Here is a 20,561-nt window from a genome sequence, read left to right as displayed (position 1 = left end):
TTTGCTCCAATGTACTGCTTTCGATGAACCCTGGTTTTCTACTGGTGAACCACTTGTTTCCAGAGTGCCACTCTCTACCAACACGTCACTTTGTCACTTGTTTATTGGCCTACGTTCTTTTAGTGAGACGCTTCCACTTACACATCTTATGCTTCAATATACTATGCCAATGGGTCGTCCAGTCTACTTATCAATATCTTTTTCTGTTCCCAACTTTTCGGCGTATACCTCCACTGCACTGCTTCCCGTTTCTCTGGTTATCCCACTGGTGCTTCGTTGGTTTGTTGATCTGTGTCTCAGTCCAGTGTGCCATTCTCAACCAGTTCGACACATATTCCTATGCATTCAACGCTTATGTCTCGAAGTCCTGGGGATCCCACTTTGCAGTCTGTTCCCTCTCAACTCCCAAATACCAGTTCAGTTTAGTCTGCAGTCACAAAGAAAGCTGTTCAGTTGTCCGTGACTGTTCCAGCTGGTACCCTCCTCGACTATGTCTCACCCGATTTTACAGGGATCCGTCTACAGACCTCTCGGATGCAACTTTTGACTTTGTAGGTGACAACCTGTTTCACTCACATTTCAAGTAGAATGTTCTGGAGGGCACAAAACTGTATCTATTAAGAACAGTATAAAGTGTTGTATACATGTGCAACTGACAGGGAGACTCAGACATTTGTGAACAGACATTTATGATATCATGTAAAACCTGCCAGTGGCTCAGTATTTATCAGCAAACACTTCTATGTACTGGGAAAATGCTGATGCCTTGTGAAAAATGGCCTCAGTGTCTCATATATATTAAAGAAAAAAGAGATACTTTCCAGAAACATCGAAAGGCAATGACAATGCATAACTCCGTCAATTATTGGACACATGATGATGATTCTGTATCAATAATGATATCATTCGTTCATAAAAAGTTTTCTTTCGTCACTGTTGCAAAAGGGAAGATGAGTGTTAGATTAACTCCGTACTCGGCAATATTCCTGCTTTAGGACGGCGTCTCTAAATAATCGAATCTGGACCAGACAATCCAGTGATCAACAGAATGAGCAACTGTCTACCCAACTGGAATACGATGAGTGTGTTCGCCAAGTCAGCGTTCCTGACCAAACGATCCTGTTAGTCGCCTCATACGAAAAGCATGTGCTACCGGAGATCAGTTCTATCAATCAAGTCAATAAAGGTCCGACTCACAGCACAGAGAAGTCAAGAGTGCAACATAACGCCAAACTATGATACCACTGAAAACAAGGGAATGCATCTGACTCTAACCTGATCAGAAATGCGTCAAATTTAAGAAAAATGTCTAGTCCAGTCCAGTTAATTTAACCACTTCTTTCCATTTCACCACAGGACGCTTTTACGCTGAACGTAAATTTTATGTATGTTCTATTTCTTTATCATGATCGTGACTTTAATATAGTCTGTGCATGGCAATTCCAATGTTTTTCATTTTGTTTCGGAATGTATTTCATTGAAGAAAGATCTCGCAAACAAAACGTCTCTGTTCGGAGCATTCCCTATCAACAAGATCTTTGTGATACAGGTACACGCAGTTCTGAAAGGACACGTAATCAGGTTCACCAGAGTCCCACTTAGTGGTGTGTGTTGATCCCGTTAACCATCTGAAGGGGCCAATGGTGGTGGACTTCTTCATGCCGACCCACACCGTCAAAGTCCCAAAACCTGAAACGTTGCAAATTACAGATGAACTGCACAATTCAGGCTTAGATTTGATTTTATAAATGTCGGTGAAACATTATTAAGCTTCATTGTACTTGAAATTGTCAGTAAAAGCTTTATGCGGATATGTATGTGTGTCATTTTGGAAGACAATGACTGGCTCTGCCCGAGTTAAGTTTCAAGGTGGACTGCAGACGATACATACGGACACGTGAAAGGGAATGAGGACAGGAACGTTTTTGTTTCGACACAATTTGTGTTATTTTAACAAACTAAAGTATAACTATTGGATGAACGCGTCCCTATGATGATATGTCCCTGAAGATGCTGAAAGTCACTTGTTTGGTTTTACCTTCCATGATGTAGTTTTTGACGTAGTTGTACTTGTCGTCGGTGTCCAGGACAACGAGACGACCGCCATCACCGTCACATGTATTCTGGCTCTCGTCCCAAGTTTTCGTTTCAGTCCTGAGTTTGAAGCAAAGATTCGTCGACTCAGCAAAGACGAAGCCCAGTCTAGTTGGACACGCTGCAATTGATAACTGTCGAATACACGCTGACCTCATCAACTTGCTCAAGGCATGTTGTGTTGATTTTCAGACTCAAAATTTAGGGTCGTATAAGTATTCCTCACACACCACATCTATGGTGAACGCGCGTTTATCTCCCGTCTCCTCCTGTCTATCAAAAGTCTTGGCGGATTCTGAAGCTTACTCTGTTTTTATTTAGCTGAACTTATAGCAAGGGTTCATCAAAACACGTCTTTTAAAAAATCTGAAATTAATCAGCCGTGCCTTGACTATCTTTCACTGATCTTCCCGCTTGAGCTAATAATAAATGGTGCATATTAAACTGCGTAGTCTGTTCGTAGTGTGGTTTGGTGTATGTTGTATATTGTAATTATCTGTACATCTCATTCATATATATATATATATATATATGATAAGTATGATCAAGCAGGACTTTGTTCAAACCCTACATAACACAGCACACGATTCCCCCTCGAACAGTATTTGATCAGCTTTACAATATTTGCACTTCAGAATACATTTTTTTAGACAAGTGTAGAATATTTCCAAATTTGATCCACATGATGCCTTTTTCTCAGTTTTTGTACTGTTTTTTTACGTTAACGAGATTGTGAGAAATACATCTTCAGAAATCCTGAGCGCACAATTTGAATACAAAATGTTATTTAGGAAGTGGTCACATGCAAGACGTTTCATTTGGGATTGCATTTCTCAGTTCCAGCTAAACGACGAACCGGATATAATCTCCTCGAACATAAGTCATACCCTTGTGGTTATGCCTTACGTTACTCTGATCTGAACCTCGTCTGTCCAAGCAACCGACGAACTTGTTGGTCTCTGCCTGGTGCTCGGCATTAATGGGCTCAGAGTCAGAGTCAGAGTCAGTATATAAGCGGATACATTAAACGGAAATGACTTCATCATAGGCCAAACGATGCTATCGACGCTATACTGCAATAGTTAAATCAGCTGGGGACTATTTTCTATAAAGGTATCCTGAACAGTATGTATGTTTCCCAACTTGTTTTCAGGATTTTACCACGAATATTAATGTAATGGTTAATCAACTTACTGCGATAGTAGATTGCGCCAGGAGCTGGCGATAGTCCGCCATTATTGAGAGCGTAATACAAACTGCAGACGTCGCCATCATGTCTGAGATACACGCAGTCTTGTTGGCGACAAAGACGTGCACAGTGGCCAACGTCAGATGTGGATGTATAGGTTTGAAATGGTACTTCTGTGACTTCTCTGTTGTCCAGATTTTCCACCCTGTAATAATACTTTCTTCCGCACATACATCTTTGAAGAACAGTCACTAAGAACCAGCCAACAATCACAGCAGTTGACTTGGCATCCATGTTCCTCTATGATGAATTGCTTCTGTGCTTCTCTTTGCGTCAGTGACAGTAATGATGTAGCGTCTGTTGTCAAGCTCACCTTGGGTATCATGAATGGTTATGTTAAAATTTAAAACAATTGTACGCCAGATATTCTCTCTGATATTAGGACGGTGATGGATATCGACTCAGTATCGAATGATCTAGAAGAAAATCAACTTAATTTGACATGCTACTGCCGGTGCGTAAAACAGCCTGAATATCCAGTCAGCAGTAATTGATCTAGTTGTAAAGCACTCAGCGTACCTGTACATTTTCAGTAATTAGGCAGTAAACAAATAAATAATGAATGTGTATAATTAAGAGATATCACATAGTCAATCATTTCAAACACCTGATATTGTTAGAAACCCTAGTGAACTGAGACGAGAAACTGAAAACATAATAGCGCTTAGACTTCTAGTTACGTTTAGTACTTTCATCAAACGCACCTGATGATTATCTCGTCATACTAGTTATGGAATGTCAGTGTAGAAGATAGTATTGCTTATAGCAATAGGCAAAAGAGTATCCATACTTGACTCTCCTAAAATGAAATTCCGTTTGGTGTAAGTGTAAAATATGTGAATAGATCACTAAAAGTCAGTGATGACAGCAGGTATTGGCGAGAAGAGTAAGCATATCATGCCGTCTCGGTAGCAACTGTTATTCACAAATCTGGATTAAGTATTGCATGCTCTGTTAAACAGTAGTCCTTCTGCCATGCAACAGTGGCCTGTAAACACACAGCACAACCTACTGGTCGATGAACAGGAAAATCTAGTTAGATCAGTTGGAATGTTGTCTTTTGTGAAGCAGTACAGAGATTCCGATGCTTAAAGAAACACGTCTCTCACTTGTACCACCATAACATTGGCTACAGCATCTTATCAACCGAACATCTATTTAACTTCAAATGTTATATCGTAATTAAAAAGCGATCATGTAATGATGTTGTGTTGATCAAGTGTGACATTTCAGCATGGGATTGAAGATGACACAAACTAATCGGTGAAGTCAACTGGTTTGTTTTAACTATAGTTGAACAGTTTTTGTATAGTTATATTATAATCTGTTACTGGTTGATATCGTGACTAGATAGTCTATATTCTCCCCAATGCATTGTAAGACTATAAATGTGCAGCGACAGGCAATATGTTTCTACTTGACAAGGGGTGCTCTTAGTAGGACTGGGCATGGTGACCAGTTTGTGAAACATTTGATTTCATCGCTGACTTTCAGGAATCCATTCATATCTTTACTTCAAATGGAATAACAGCCTGATCCTGTGATTACACGATGCCATTTAGAAAGTGGGATTTCACTTTCTTAGTAAATATGACATATGTTGCATTTGACCACTTTCTAAATGGCATCGTGTAATCATACCTTTCGGCTGTGGGAGCCATGCCAATGTACACACATCAGAGGGGTACACAAAGTACGCAATCTAGACTACCAGTTGTCCGACTTTCATTTTTGTGGAAGTCGCAGTGGCTGAGCGGGCAAGGCGACTGACTCTGTGTGTTGGCGATTAGGTGCCTGACTCTGAGGGTGCGGGTACGAATCCTGGATGGGACTCAACCAAAAAAGTACTAGAATTTGTACGTTACTAAGAAAGTGAAATCCCAAAAATGATATATGTTGAGCCTGATCCTAGGAGGTGACATTGCACAAAATCCGAGGCAAAGTACATTGCTGTTATACACGGTCCATTGAAATTGATTGTAGTGCTGACCTCGACTGAGGTTGAAGTAGCGTAAAATGTTTCTTCCCCTAGAAGTGTAACTATGTAATACCAACTCATTTAAGGTACATGTATGTCTACATGTACTATTTTGTAATACCTGCCCAAACTATTAACAGTCCCTTTAACGAAAAGAAATGAATCAGCTTGGGAGCTACGAAGGAATAAGGTGTATTGCAAGCTTCCATTGTCCCTCTCTTAAGTTTCTTAATGGTGTTCTGTGGACCTGCATCTGTGTCGGGCTCTGACAGATGTCACTTTGTCACTTAGCTACGTCTAGAACTATTGCTAGTCTTTACACTGTCCTTCCTCGACAGTTCCTCAAGGTGTAGTAACAGCTTCTAGTCACAATATTGTCGAATTTGTTTCCCTGATTGAATCTATTTCAAAAGTTATTCATTCATTTTGCGAACACAAGGGCTACCAAACCAGGCGACCAGAGAGGTGAGTTCTCGAGTCCACTGGGACATCCCCTTCGTCCAGTCTGACTCCTTACATGTTTTCAGTCAGACCACCACAGGAGATGTCTCTTGTGCCCATTCTGACTCTATACGCAATGTCCACACGATCAGTCAGACCACCACAGGAGATGTCTCTTGTGCCCATTCTGACTCTATACGCAATGTCCACACGATCAGTCAGACCACCACAGGAGATGTCTCTTGTGCCCATTCTGACTCTATACGCAATGTCCACACGATCAGTCAGACCACCACAGGAGATGTCTCTTGTGTCCATTCTGACTCTATACGCAATGTCCACACGATCAGTCAGACCACCACAGGAGATGTCTCTTGTGCCCATTCTGACTCTATACGCAATGTCCACACGATCAGTCAGACCACCACAGGAGATGTCTCTTGTGCCCATTCTGACTCTATACGCAATGTCCACACGATCAGTCAGACCACCACAGGAGATGTCGATCATGCCCAGTCTGACTCAATACGCAATGTCCACACGATCAGTCAGACCAACACAGGAGATGTCTCTTGTGCCCATTCTGACTCTATACGCAATGTCCACACGATCAGTCAGACCACCACAGGAGATGTCTCTTGTGCCCATTCTGACTCTATACGCAATGTCCACACGATCAGTCAGACCACCACAGGAGATGTCTCTTGTGCCCATTCTGACTCTATACGCAATGTCCACACGATCAGTCAGACCACCACAGGAGATGTCTCTTGTGCCCATTCTGACTCTATACGCAATGTCCACACGATCAGTCAGACCACCACAGGAGATGTCGATCATGCCCAGTCTGACTCAATACGCAATGTCCACACGATCAGTCAGACCACCACAGGAGATGTCTCTTGTGCCCATTCTGACTCTATACGCAATGTCCACACGATCAGTCAGACCACCACAGGAGATGTCGATCATGCCCATTCTGACTCTATACGCAATGTCCACACGATCAGTCAGACCAACACAGGAGATGTCTCTTGTGCCCATTCTGACTCTATACGCAATGTCCACACGATCAGTCAGACCACCACAGGAGATGTCGATCATGCCCAGTCTGACTCAATACGCAATGTCCACACGATCAGTCAGACCAACACAGGAGATGTCGATCATGCCCAGTCTGACTCAGTACTCGATGTCCACACGTTCAGTCAGACCACCACAGGAAATGTTCCCCGTGTCGAGTCTGACTCCATACTTGATGCCATGGGTTCAGTCAGACCACCACGGGAGATGTCTCTCAGTCAGACCAACGCAGATGTTCCCCGCGTCCAGTCTGACCAAGATATGGATGTTGACGGGTTCAGCCTGGTCACGTCGCGGGATGTCTCCTGGATTCAGTTTGATCACAGTGGATATCCAAGGGTGCAGTTAGACCACGTCAGGGATCAGGGTCTGAGGTCCAGTGAGACAACTATGGTTGTTAATGTTAGAGTCCTTTTACTTGCATAAGACTTCAGCTAATTTGACACGAGTAAATGAAGCCTCCTGTGGTACAACACCACAATAACCCTATCTCCGAAAGGGTCTGGGGCAATCCGAGCTTTCCATGGAGTCACTGGTCCCACATTTAGTTGAATGTAGCCAATGTTGACGATGATTAAGACAACAGAATATATGACTGAAATAATATTTATATTTGTAGCTATGGCGTTCAACCTGGTCAATGAATGTCTAAACAATGTACTCAATAACATCTCAATACATTTAAAAATGTAAGTGTAACACAATTTACTCTCAAATACCTGAAGAATATGTATCTCTAAGTTAGGTTGACGCAATTCACAACGGATCACTATCTCTGTGTCATCAGTTGGACTGAAATTTCAACAACCCCCTTATGTTATTTGTGTAAATACATTGAAGAGGATCTGATTTCTGATATCTATATATATCTACAACTAAATTCGTTCTAGGTATGAATGCAGGAACACGATGTCCTAATGGTCACTAGTAAGACAGTCAAACTTTGGTTGCTGGTGGACAATAGATCATGTATTTAGTGCATTACATAAAATACAGAGGAGTATGCTTGAAAATATTTCAGTATTCGAGATGGTTAGTTTTTAGAATGTGACATCAAGGTGATGAGGCAATTTGACAGGCATTTATAGCCACCTTATGGCTGGAATATCGCCGATGCCACATAGAGTTGCTGACTTTTCCCGCTCTTGAAACACTCCTTCAACTCCACTCTCGCCCTGTAACAATGCCAAGGAAGGAGCATCAACCCTGATTTTAAGCGTGACAACCGTGTCTTTGTCTTTAAGGGAGTGACTGCGAATGAAGAGCAATTATAACATATAGACTTACAAATCATTGAGCAAAGAGGCATGTCAGTGCTAGATATTGACTGATACACGAATGTTACGACTGTTATAAGATTGTGGGGATGCTATCATGAGAGAGATCCTAAAATAATATGCATCCGGTTTCAAATGATCTGAAGTAGCTGAAGGCTATTTTACAATGAAGGTCTTGATAAAATTGCATGAAACTGAAACAAGGACATTTTTAACTATTCCAGGCAAACTGGGCAATGTGTGGGAGTGGGGGCAGGGACTGTCTGAGTGTCAATGTCTACTCTTGCTGTTATCCAACAGGACCAACTGGATCACAGTCCGTTTGGGCGTGAGCTGCATGGAGATGATTTTGGCTTGAGCTGAATGGAGATGATCTTTGGCTTGAGCTGCATGGGGATGATCTAAACTACTTTTGGGTTCTCAGTTTTCAGATTGAGTGATCGTGTCTCTGGGGTAGACTATTTTACGGCATTGGGATTAGTGTCCTATGTGAAAATATCTACTCGTGCCTCCCTAGTCAGTGTATATAATATTGAAACATTGAACTTGGAGCACTGCTTATTGTTAGTTGATGAAGACTTTGAAGTCACCAAATACTGTTGGAGTCGTCTGTCGGTCAATTTCAACTCTACAAAGGTTTACTGTCGTTGCCAAAATATAAATCAATCAATCGTAAAATGAAGTGTGTATCGCATCATACAAAACCTAATGCATCAGTGAATCGTGATATTATCACTGTTTTCATATCTATTTGCAATATTTTCTTTCGATTGTATCGATATTTTTGCACCATACAATAAAATGGGTAAATTATTGCCCCTCTTGCCCCGGTTATTTGTCCACAGAAATGGACTCTTGCCCAGGTCAGCGTCCAGACAGAGCTCAAGGGTCTGCTGCAAGGGTCATTGATTTTTTCGAGAGCAACTATTTGTTTTAAATCCCTGATCTGTCTTCATTAAGTGCTCAATTGCACCTGTATTTGTGTGTGTTGGATCTTCCTCACTGCATTGTCTGACTAAGACTCTAATTCTAATACTTACAGAATGCTGCAGTGCTGACGACTGCACGAATTAACAGAATGCCCAAAATCACGTAACGTAACGTAAATGAATTTAGCGTTTTTCGAATCTGTGTCCCCGAGCATAAATTGCATAAGTTTATCTGACCAATGTTTGCAGACATTTATGATATAATTCGGGTACACACTGCTACTACAAGGCATACATCAGACTCTACTAGCCCGGGGAGAAGTTTACAACATATGTATCCTACCGAAATGTCAAGTGTACAAAATATCATTTTATTTGATTTTGAAGAACGATGAGCCACCAATAATTTGGTATATAAACACAATGGCGTCGGTCCAATGATTGGATTGTTAAACTCAATGAAACATGTTCATACGACTGTTTGCGATCCAGCTTCTAGGTGGAGCGTCTGGCGGGTGCCGTGGCAGTGGGTAATATTTTTCTAATAGTCACCCGCCTTTGAGAGTTGACACGAAAACTTGTTAAAGCGTCACTGACCAATGGCATTAAAGTATTTTGCATAAAGGTAAGATAAACTGAGTACTATGTAGCCAAAGGAACGATATCAAGTCCTATATATAAGTTACAGCAACACTATTTGTGAATAAACCTCTATGGCAACATGTAATACCTTCTACATGGCTCGGTATTATTTTATCAGTAGACCCTTCTATATATTAGGAAAATACTAAGGATTCGATAAAAATGGTTTCGATATCAGATCATTTATAAAAGCTAAAGAAGACTTTCCAAAATCTCAGAAATTCAAGGATAACAGTCTGTTGTAAAACATATAGCAAACATGGCCTTGTTGTTATGAATCACCGTCAATGAGAATACCGTTCGTTCATAAAAGGGAGCTTCTCTTAACGTATTGCTGGGAACCATCTGAAGTATTATGAATACTCTCAAGAAAATAAATGAATTTAGAAATAAATGCAGTTTTGTACTGCAGTCAGCAATAGTTAAGGATATGTCGGCGTCTGTAAATAATCCAGTCTGGACCAGACAATCCAGTAATAAACAGCATGAGCTTTAATCTACGAATTTTGGATACGCAGACATCAAAAGTTCAATGCTTACCCGGACAGGCTCCACAGTCAAGAAGGGTCCAACTCACAACAGAGAGAAGTCAAGAGTGCACTTGAACAAACAAGCGAACGTATGATATCATGTGAGAGATTGGAATGCATCGAACCTAAATTTGGTCACTTACTCCTCAAATTTAAAGAAATGTCTAGTGCGGTTAATTCAAATAGTTTTCATTTTCCCATGAGGATTCTTTTCAGGCTAAGTTTGCGTACAATTTAGGTACTATTTCTAATTGTTGATCGTGACCGTCACACCAATATAGTCTGTGCATGACATTTCCAATCTCTTTTCATTTTTTCGGATTGTATTTCATTGAAGAATAATCTCGCAAACAGATCGTCTTTGGTCGAGACACTCCGTGTCACTTAGATCGTTGCGATACAAGTATACGCAATTCTGAAAGGACACGTAATCAGGTTCACCAGCGTCCCACTTAGTGGTGTATGTTGATCCCGTTAACCATCTGAAGGGGCCAATGGTGGTGGACTTCTTCATGCCGACCCACACTGTCGAAGTCCCAGTAGCTGAAACATTGTAAAAGACAGATAAAATATACACATCATGTTTAACTTGTAACATATGTTTTTCATTACACTTTCTTTGTATGGGGGATAAGTGTGCATTGGAATGGCTCCCCGGACCGAAATCTATAACGGCACAGTGGCATTTAGAAGTCGCGGTGGCTGAGCGGTGTATAAGGTTGACTTGGTGTGTTGGTGATGAGGTGCCTGAGTGTGGATTCGAACCCCGTATGAGTCTCAAGCCAGCAAAAGAACCCAAATCTGCACTTTACTAAGAACGTGTCACCTCTAATCTAAGAAATGTTCCATTTGATCTCTTTTTAATGGCATTATATAATATAACATTCCACTTGTTAAGCGCATTTTCCACACATAGGTATGCTCAAAGCGCTGGAAGAGAAGGGAAAGTCAAAGTTCCTGGTTTGAAAGATAGGCGGGGCGAAACAGATGAGTCTTTGATGCGATCTCGAAAGGTGAAAGGTCATGGCATGTTTTCAGTTCTAAGGGCAGTTTGTTCCACTCGCAGCATATGAGAATGATTTCTCACCAGTTGTCGCACCTTGACCAAGGGGACGATCAACAGATCTGATCGTCCTTGTCGGAATGTACGGTAAGTTCACGCAGGTATTCTGGAACATCAGTTACACAGTGGAAGAGTATGCAGAGTACTTTGTAAAATTGTTCTGTATAGCACGCAGTGTAAGCTTGTCAAAATGGAAGTGATGTGGTCCTGCTATTTGCAGTGGGAGACAATCCTTGCAGCAGTATTTTGAATACATTGAGGTTTAGTGGTGAGTACGTTGGGTGTACTTGTGAGAAGGACTTTACAGTAGGCAATAAAATTCATTTTGACCTTACCAGTGACAGATCATTTTCAACGCAGCATCTTCTGTAAGATATTTGCGGATGTGGCTGATGTTCCCAATCTTTAGAGAGCAGATCATGTGAAAGTTATGTATTATGTAATATGAGTCGTACAAACGGGCGGACATGCGCTTTTTAGATATGGGGTTGCCCCATTTAAAGATGGAAACGGGAAGATATGAAAACCTGCCCATAAAAATGATTCTGCTTCTACTGAAACGACACAACCGAGAAGGAATCACATGTCTTATTACACAGCCCTTTTACAATCTCATCAGGACGCCGAGTTTAGACAAACGTCATGACATCATACTCAATTTCGGAGAATTGACACGTTGAAATGTGAATGGGGTCAGAAAGTTTGGTAGTTTCAGCATAACGTGTGCTAAAAAGATCAAACTTTTGGAAACGTTGATAAACACACTCATTGTAGATACAAAGGATATGTGCCTGGGATGTTATCCCTGAAGATTATTCCATGTTATTATTGTTATTACCTCCCATGATGTAGTTTTTGACGTAGTTGTACTTGTCGTCGGTGTCCAGGACAACGAGACGACCGCCATCACCGGCACATGTATTCTGACTCTCGTCCCAAGTTTTCGTTTCAGTCCTGAGTTTGAAGCAAAGATTCGTCGACTCAGCAAATACGAAGCCCAGTCTAGTTGGACACGCTGCAATTAATAATTGCTTAATACATTCTGACTTACAAATGTCATCAACAATATGTGCTTTGAATCGGGAGGTCAGTGTGGCTGATTTGCTCAAGGCATGTTGTGTGGATTTTCAGGCTCAAAATTTAGGGTCGTATAAGTACTCCTCATCTCTGGTGAAAGCGCGTTTATCTCCCGTCTCCTGTTTATCAAAAGTCTTGGTGGATTCTGAAGCTTACTCCGTTTTATTTAGCTTAACTTATAGCAAGGGTTCATCAAAACATGTCTTTTAAAAAATTCGAAATTAATCAATCGTGCCTTGACTATTTTCATGAGGTAAGGATATCATTTAGTAATAGTCACTTGAACAAATCCTTCAACTGATCTATCCGATTGAGCTAATAATAAATGGTGATTGTCAAACTGCGAAGTCATTTAGTAATCCCACCCCAAACCATGACACTAACACCTCCATATCGATCATGGTCAAGAATTGCTGCTCTGGCATATCGCTCCCCGGTCCGACGCCAACAAGGTTTTCTGCCATCTGTGAATCGTAGGCAAAACCTTGACTCATCAGAGCACATGGTGTAACGCCAGTGGCGCATAGCCCGTCATAGCCCTAATGCTGCCTAGCCCATGCCAATCTTTGGCACTTATGGTGAGCTGAAAGGGTGACACCCTTAAAAGGCCGTCTTGCTTTCAGACGAGCTTGATAGAGTCGGTTTTTAACGGTTGAGGTTGAAATGTGTCTTCCAGTGAGTGTGCGGAATTCTCTATTGATGACAGGGGCCGATTTAAACCTATCGCGTAGAGCAATTAACGTAATGAGACGATCCTGTCGTGGTGTCGTTGATTTTGGTCTACCACGCCCAGGTCTCGTTGCAAGCCCACCCGTTTGACGGTACTTATCCCACAGGCGTGAAATTACACTTTTTGATTTACCCATCTGCCGGGCAACTTCACATAATGATGTACCCCCCTCTATCATCCCCACAATTCTCCATTTTGTTGCTTCACCGAGATACTGCCTCGGAGGCATTTCTGTCAGTGTCAATCTCTATTGCATTAGTGATTGCGACTTCTCCAGTATATTTACAGGAGTTAACTTCTGTATGCACGTGTAGCACGTGCTGGGCATGCATTATGCGAAATTCCATTGTCATTGGATGTCTTTGTGCTGTTTTTCACGTTAACGAGTGAGAAATACATCCTCAGAAATCCTGAGCGCACAATTTGAATACAAAATGTTATTTAGAGAATGGTCACATGCAAGACGTTTCGTTTGGGATTGCATTTCTCAGTTCCAGCTAAACGACGAACCGGATATAATCTCCTCGAACATACGTCATACCTTTCTGGTTATGCCTTACGTTACTCTGATGTGAACCTCGTCTGTCCAAGCAACCGAAGAACTTGTCGGTCTCTGCCTAGTGCTCGGCATTAATGGGCTCAGAGTCAGTTTAGTATGTTTGAGTGGGGTATTCACGCTTTACTGCTGCATGGTATCTGAGTGAGATAACACTATAAAACCTGGGCTAGTAAAAGCAGCTATATATACACACGCATGCACGTCGTCACATGAGCGAAATATTCTTAAGTAGGACACGTTTGTTGTCACGTGGTAAGAAAATAGAAAAGTTACATTTAGACACTGTTTCAAACATTTTTGAAAATATACATTTCAGAAATGTTGCTATTGCTTTACCGGTATGTCTGTTTCGTGAATTACGCAAATTTATCATTTGAGATGTACATACATATTTGCCATCGAGAAACATTAAATACTTTGTTCTCAAATCATTAAATTGTTGACATTGTAGTAAAATATGAAATTCATCCTGGACTTGTCCTGTTTTACAATAGTTACAGAAAGTGTGCTGTCTTTCAGCATCCTTATTTTAATTCACATACAAACTATGCAGGGAAATTCGAAATTTACAAAATACCTTCAATAACGTCTTATCATGTAATATACGTCTTTGGGTAAATCCTAATGTTACAAGATTGTAATTACTAAAAAATGTGTCGTTTGTACATTGCCTTGCCAATTTTGGATATAAATATCCGTTAAACTTTGTTTGAATTGCAGGAACAATTTTTCGTCTCTAACATTTTGGTATACCTATACATGTGAATACCCATAAGTAAACAGTAAGGAACGGATATCTGAAACCCATGAGGTTCTTTTACCTCTGTCATATAGATCTTTCAACATATTATAACATTGGTGTGCACATCTGTTTACACTCATTCTAACCAATTTAATCCAATATTTAACAGCTCTGTATCTACTTAAAGCAAACATATTGGCACGACCAATTTCGCCTAATATTGCCTTTTTCGCTGCGAATTTCCGAACACGCAAGGAACGTTTGAAATATGATGTTTGCACTTTTTCAATACAGTCATAATATTGAAGGCCCCACATTTCTTATGCATACAATAAAACAGGTGCAACTTTACCATAAAAAAATGTTACATGCTGTCGAAAACGACATGAACTTGAAACAATCTGTGTATAAGGAAATCAGCTTTAGAAGCCTTCAATGCAAGAGTACGACACGCTGTGGACTAAAACAGCCTTGATGAGAACATGCTGCCTAAATATTTATAGTACAATTATTAATTTTACAATACCAAATGTCCGTTTTTCATTTTTGGCAACTATTCCCCCGTTTCTGAATATGACTATATTTGTCTTATCCAAATTTAACTGAAGTCCCCATTTGAAACAAAATGAAAACAGGTCTGGACATTTAATTGCCTTTGCAAATTTACAACGCTGTATGAGAATAAAACCACATCATCAGCAAACATGATAAGCAGCATGATATCCATTATATCCTGAGATACAAATATACCTTGGGAACATTTTTCATACAGTTCATGTACTATTTCGTTTACAACGAAAATGAAATGAATAGGGCCAGCTCTGATATTCCCTGCAGACTGGTTCTATGTGCTGTGCTATTCTCTGTACATCTCATCTTGTCCTTTTCCCTTGTGAGATATCTGGAGGTTTGTGCTGATGCCTGCCCGCTTGAGTGTGATCTACTGACTGCGGTAAATGTTTGTTTACATTTGTGTGACAACAGTGACGTCACTGATAGTTCAAGATTGACAAGCACTCTGTGCTATAACCATCTGATAACAGCAACTCTACCTGTAACGAAACTGATTCCTTCAACGTTACATCTGTCAGCAGATATAGGACTCAACCCCGGCCCTATTGATGGTCTAGATGAGATGAGGAGGGACATTGTGAAACAGATAAAGGCGAGTGAAGATAGATTATCTAGGGATATAAAATCTGTCAAAGATGACATCAGAGATATGAAATCTGACATCCACTAGCTCAAAGAGGACATAAACAGTAGTAAACAAGAGCAGGAAGTGATAAAACTAGATGTTGAGGCTTTGATTGACAGGACAGGGGGTATCGAAAAATACTTGGAAGAATTAGACACTAAACTGGAGGAGCAAGAGCAACGTTGCAGACGAAACAATGTCGTGCTGTATAATGTGCCAGAGAACGGTCAACGAGAGACATACACGGAGAGTAAAGATAAGGTTTTAGCAGTTCTCAATAAGGCCTGGGTAGTGAGGAATCTCCCACCTTTTGTCCCGAGGGACATAGAAAGGGCACACAGACTTTCTACTAAAAGGGGGGACAAGCCTAGACCCATTATAGCTCGCTTGTGTCAATGGGAGGATAAGTGGCAGTCTGTGAAAATGAGGAGTGTCTTAAAGGACCAGGGGGTAGGGATTGCTAATGATCTCACAACTTATCAACGCAAAGAGCTTCAACGACGACGTAGTGAAAACCCTAACATACGTTATTACTTCAAGGGTAATAAACTGATGGGAGCTCCCTGGGACGACCCCGATAGGACGACTGACACACCTGCACCCACTCAGTCTCCCTGACACCATGCAAGGAACACCTCACGGGAACGTAGTAGTAACCAGGGCCGCTCCCGGCGTGGTCTCAGGTCGGATTCGCGTCGTCCTCCCAGAGAACGCTCCCATTAGGGGTGGGGCCAAGGCCATGATTATCCTAAACATTTTACGGCGCATCGGAAACGATCGAAACAGAAAGAAGAGACCTCCGCATGCGGTGATACTTCACTTGACTTTGTGAACTTTATGTTTTGGAATATTGGTGGAATAACGCATAACTTATCTAACAATGATTTTATTACCTAGGTCAAATCTTTTGACGTCATTGGACTTAGTGAAACATGGAGTGAGAATGTAAATGTCCATGATACTTTCCCGGATTATGAGGTGGTTGTAAAAGCAGCAGATAAAATATCTACCTGTGGGAGACCTTCAGGTGGGATTTTGGTCTTAATACGTGGCCAGTTCTGTAAATATTTGAAAGGGACAAAAACAACAGAAAACGCTGTGTTTATATTATTTGATCGGGCATTATTTGGTTTGGAGAGAGATATTCTCTACTCATGTGTATACATCCAACCAGAAGGCTCGACATGGTATAGTAAACTATATCCACATTGTAAAAACGGAGTAATTCTATTCCAAGACTCCTTACTAGATATTTTGTCCCATCTACCAGATGTTTATATCCTCTGTGGTGGGGATTTTAATGCTCGAACTGGCACAAGTTGTGACTTTGTAGAAGATGATTTACTACAGTACACAGAAAATCAACAAGACTCCTATTGGGACTTTTTAACTGACTTTTTTAATCTAAGACGTTTTTCCGTTGACAGAACTCTTAACAATTTTGGTAAAGCTTTACTAGAATTATGTTCTACTTTGAATATCCATATAATGAATGGGCGATGTGGCAGCGACCTAGAAACTGGAGATTTTACCTATATAGGTAATAATGGTACCAGCCTAATAGACTATATTATATCATCATCAATACTATTTGATTTTGTTGGTGATTTCACTATACAATCTCGTATCGAGTCAGACCACTTACCAATAACACTGTCAATAAAGACAGGTCATGCTAGATATTCTGAAGGGCTTGACGAAAACCTAAATAATGCTTATAAGTTTTTCTGGGAAAATGATAAAGCAGAACGATTTAGAGAGAATCTGTTGTCAGATCATGTTCAGTCCATACTTGATAAATCAGCTGATAGCGCATTCACAAATATTGATGACAGCATTAAATACGTCACTAATGCTCTCTGTTTAGCTGCGGAAAATATGAAAAGAAAGATTTGTACATCAAAGAAAATATCAAACAAATGGTATGATAGGGCATGTGAGAACCTTAAAACTAAACGCAGTAAGCTGTAAAATATTTAGAAAATCGAAAGATAAGAAGGCATTTGGAGAATATTGTCAGATAAGAAACGAATATAATGCAGTAAAGCGACTTGATTACTTTAAAGAAAAGCGGGTAGACATAGAAAATAGCATATCAGACTCAAAAATGTTTTGGCTGAAAGTGAAAACCTTGAATACTTCTACCGTAGCAAAAAACAATATTAGTATGATTGATTGGCATCGACATTTTAGAAATCTTTTCAATTTAGAAACGGATGATAACACTGATAACTTTGCTGACGGTGCAAATTCATCAACATCCCCTCACTCTAATCTTGAGCTAACAAAAGATATGCTAGATTCTCCTAGTAGTAGGCAGGAGATTTTGGACAGCATTAAATGTTTAAAAGCCAATAAATCCAAAGGCATCGATGACATAATACCCGAGTTAATTAAGAATTCGGCGGATATTTTAGCACCATATTTAGAATTATTGTTCAATGTAATATTAGAAAATGGTATATTTCCCAATAGTTGGACAATCGGTATTATTGTCCCGCTGCATAAACAAGGCAGTATCAATAATCCAAACAATTACAGAGGCATTACTCTTTTGAGTAGTTTTAGCAAAGGTTTTACTTCTATTAATGTAGCAAAGTTTTTACTTCTGTTAATGTGGGGAGAGGCATTGAATAAAATAACTGAATCTCAGGCAAGATTTAGACATGGTTATACGACTACCGACAATATGTTTATATTACAAAGTATTATACAGAGATATATTAATACCAAAGGGGGTAAACTGTGTACACTTTTTGTGGATTTCGAAAAATCATTTGATTCAATCGACAGACAAAAATTATGGTCTATTTTTTAATACTCACGGCCTAAGTCCTAAAATGAAAAAATTGCTTCATAATATGTACGAAAATGTCAAAGCTTGTGTTACAAATAACAATGAATTGTCACATTCTTTTGAACTACAACTCGTGGTAAGACAAGGCTGCATATTTAGCCCATTTTTATTCTCATTTTTCATAAATGAATTGGCAACCCAAATTGAAAGCAATTGTGAGTATGGAATACAACTGCACCCGGACCTAGTACATATATTTCTCCTGCTTTTTGCAGACGACATCGTGCTATTTTCAAGCACCGTTGCGGGTCTCCAGAAACTCATACAAGAACTTGAGAGTTATTGTGACAAATACAAATTAACTGTAAACAGAAATAAAACGAAAGAAATAGTCTTTAAAAAGGGGAGACGTTTGTCAAAAACCGAGAAATGGTTGTATAAACATAAAGAATTAGAATGCACTAGTTCGTACAAATATTTGGGAATGTTCTTTAGTAATTGTTTATCCTGGACAGCTCATGTTAATTACGCATGCTTGCAAGCACAAAAGGTCATGATAGGTATCTTTAAACAATTAAATGTACTTGGAGATATAAAAATAAGTTCATACTTCAAAATATTTGATGCCAAAGTTAAGCCAATTTTATTGTATGGAGCCGAAATATGGGGTTTGAATTATTACAGTGATATTGAACGAGTTCATTTGAAAGCATGTAAAAGATTTCTTGGGGTTAAACCCAATACGATGAATGCAATGGTGTATGGAGAATGTGGTATACACCCGATACACATATTTACAAATATCAGAGTTATAAAATACTGGTTAAAATTACTGAAGATGCCGTCTTATAGGCTACCAAAGAAATGTTACAATATGATGATGCTATTCGACAAAAATGGACATACAAATTGGATTTCTTCTGTTAGAACTTTTCTATTTTCGACGGGGTTTGGTTTTGCATGGGGCAATCAGTGTGTTGATTCTGAGGGCAAGTTTATTTCAGAACTCACGCAAAGACTAAAAGATATCTATTTGCAAGAATGGTCTGAAAAGATGTCCCTTTCCAGTAAATGTTTGTATTATAAGATGTTTAAATGTACTTTTGTCGCCGAAACGTATCTTTTGTGTCTAAACGTAAAAAAGTATAGGATAGCGTTAAGTAGACTGAGATGTTCTTCACATGATTTACTTATCGAAAGTGGAAGATTTAAAAATGTCAAAAAAGAACTTGCAGGCTATGTGATCTTAACCAAAAAGAAGATGAATATCATTTTCTTTTAATTTGCCCAGCATATAATTCCATCAGAAAGTTGTATATTAAGAAATATTATCAGGTCCATCCAAACCTCTATAAATTCTTTGCATTGTTGAATGACACAAACCATACTATACTTAAAAACTTGTCCATATTTACCCATTGTGCAATGTTGTATAGGACAGAATATATGTCAAAACACATTGTAACCTACAGCTGATTATTTCCCTTTCTTTATGTATATCACATGCGCGTGTAAATAGTGATTTTTTAAAATGTGTTGTACTACAGGCCTGTGGCCTTTCAGTACCAGAAATAAATATATACTTCTTAATCAACTTACTGCGATAGTAGATTGCGCTAGGAGCTGGCGATAATCCGACGTAAATGAGAACGTCATACAAACTGCAGACGTCGCCATCATGTCTGAGATACACGCAGTCTTGTTGGCGACAAAGACGTGCACAGTGGCCAACGTCAGATGTGGATGTATAGGTTTGGAATGGTACTTCTGTGACTTCTCTGTTGTCCAGATTTTCCACTCTGTAATAATACTTTCTTCCGCACATACATCTTTGAAGAACAGTCACTAAGAACCAGCCTACAATCACAGCAGTTGACTTGGCGTCCATGTTCCTCAATGGTGACTTGCTTCTGTTTTGCTTCTGACTTCGTTTGCGTCAGTGACAGTAATGATGTAACGTCAGCTGTCAAGCTCACCTTGGGTATCATGCATGCTTATGTTAAAATTTAAAACAGTTGTACGCCAGACATTCTGTCTGATATTAGGACGGTGATGGATATCGACTCAGTATCGAATGATCTAGAAGAAAATCAACTTAATTTGAAATGCTACTGCCGGTGCGTAAAACAGCCTGAATACCCAGTCAGCAGTAATTGATCTAGTTGTAAAGCA

At 39.9% G+C, this 20,561-nt stretch overlaps 2 protein-coding genes across 2 annotated transcripts; both read right to left on the bottom strand.

Moving 5' to 3' along the window:
• Positions 1 to 1,474: 1,474 nt before the first annotated feature.
• On the bottom strand, positions 1,475 to 3,577 carry LOC137274642 (C-type lectin domain family 18 member A-like). Its single transcript, XM_067807950.1, has 4 exons — positions 3,289 to 3,577; positions 2,487 to 2,489; positions 2,039 to 2,215; positions 1,475 to 1,689 (listed from the first exon to the last, which is right to left on the bottom strand). Exons 1-4 carry the CDS (start codon positions 3,575 to 3,577, stop codon positions 1,475 to 1,477), a joined length of 684 nt encoding a protein of 227 aa, XP_067664051.1.
• Positions 3,578 to 9,960: 6,383 nt separating this feature from the next.
• LOC137274640 (CD209 antigen-like protein A) lies at positions 9,961 to 20,277 on the bottom strand. The gene is made up of 3 exons (XM_067807947.1): positions 19,989 to 20,277; positions 12,130 to 12,301; positions 9,961 to 10,777 (listed from the first exon to the last, which is right to left on the bottom strand). Exons 1-3 carry the CDS (start codon positions 20,275 to 20,277, stop codon positions 10,552 to 10,554), a joined length of 687 nt encoding a protein of 228 aa, XP_067664048.1. The 3' UTR covers positions 9,961 to 10,551.
• Between the last annotated feature and the right edge of the window lie 284 nt (positions 20,278 to 20,561).

This window comes from Haliotis asinina, chromosome 2, assembly GCF_037392515.1.
Source record: "Haliotis asinina isolate JCU_RB_2024 chromosome 2, JCU_Hal_asi_v2, whole genome shotgun sequence".
Lineage (NCBI taxonomy): Eukaryota > Metazoa > Mollusca > Gastropoda > Lepetellida > Haliotidae > Haliotis > Haliotis asinina.
This window is presented reverse-complemented; position numbering and strand designations above follow the sequence as displayed.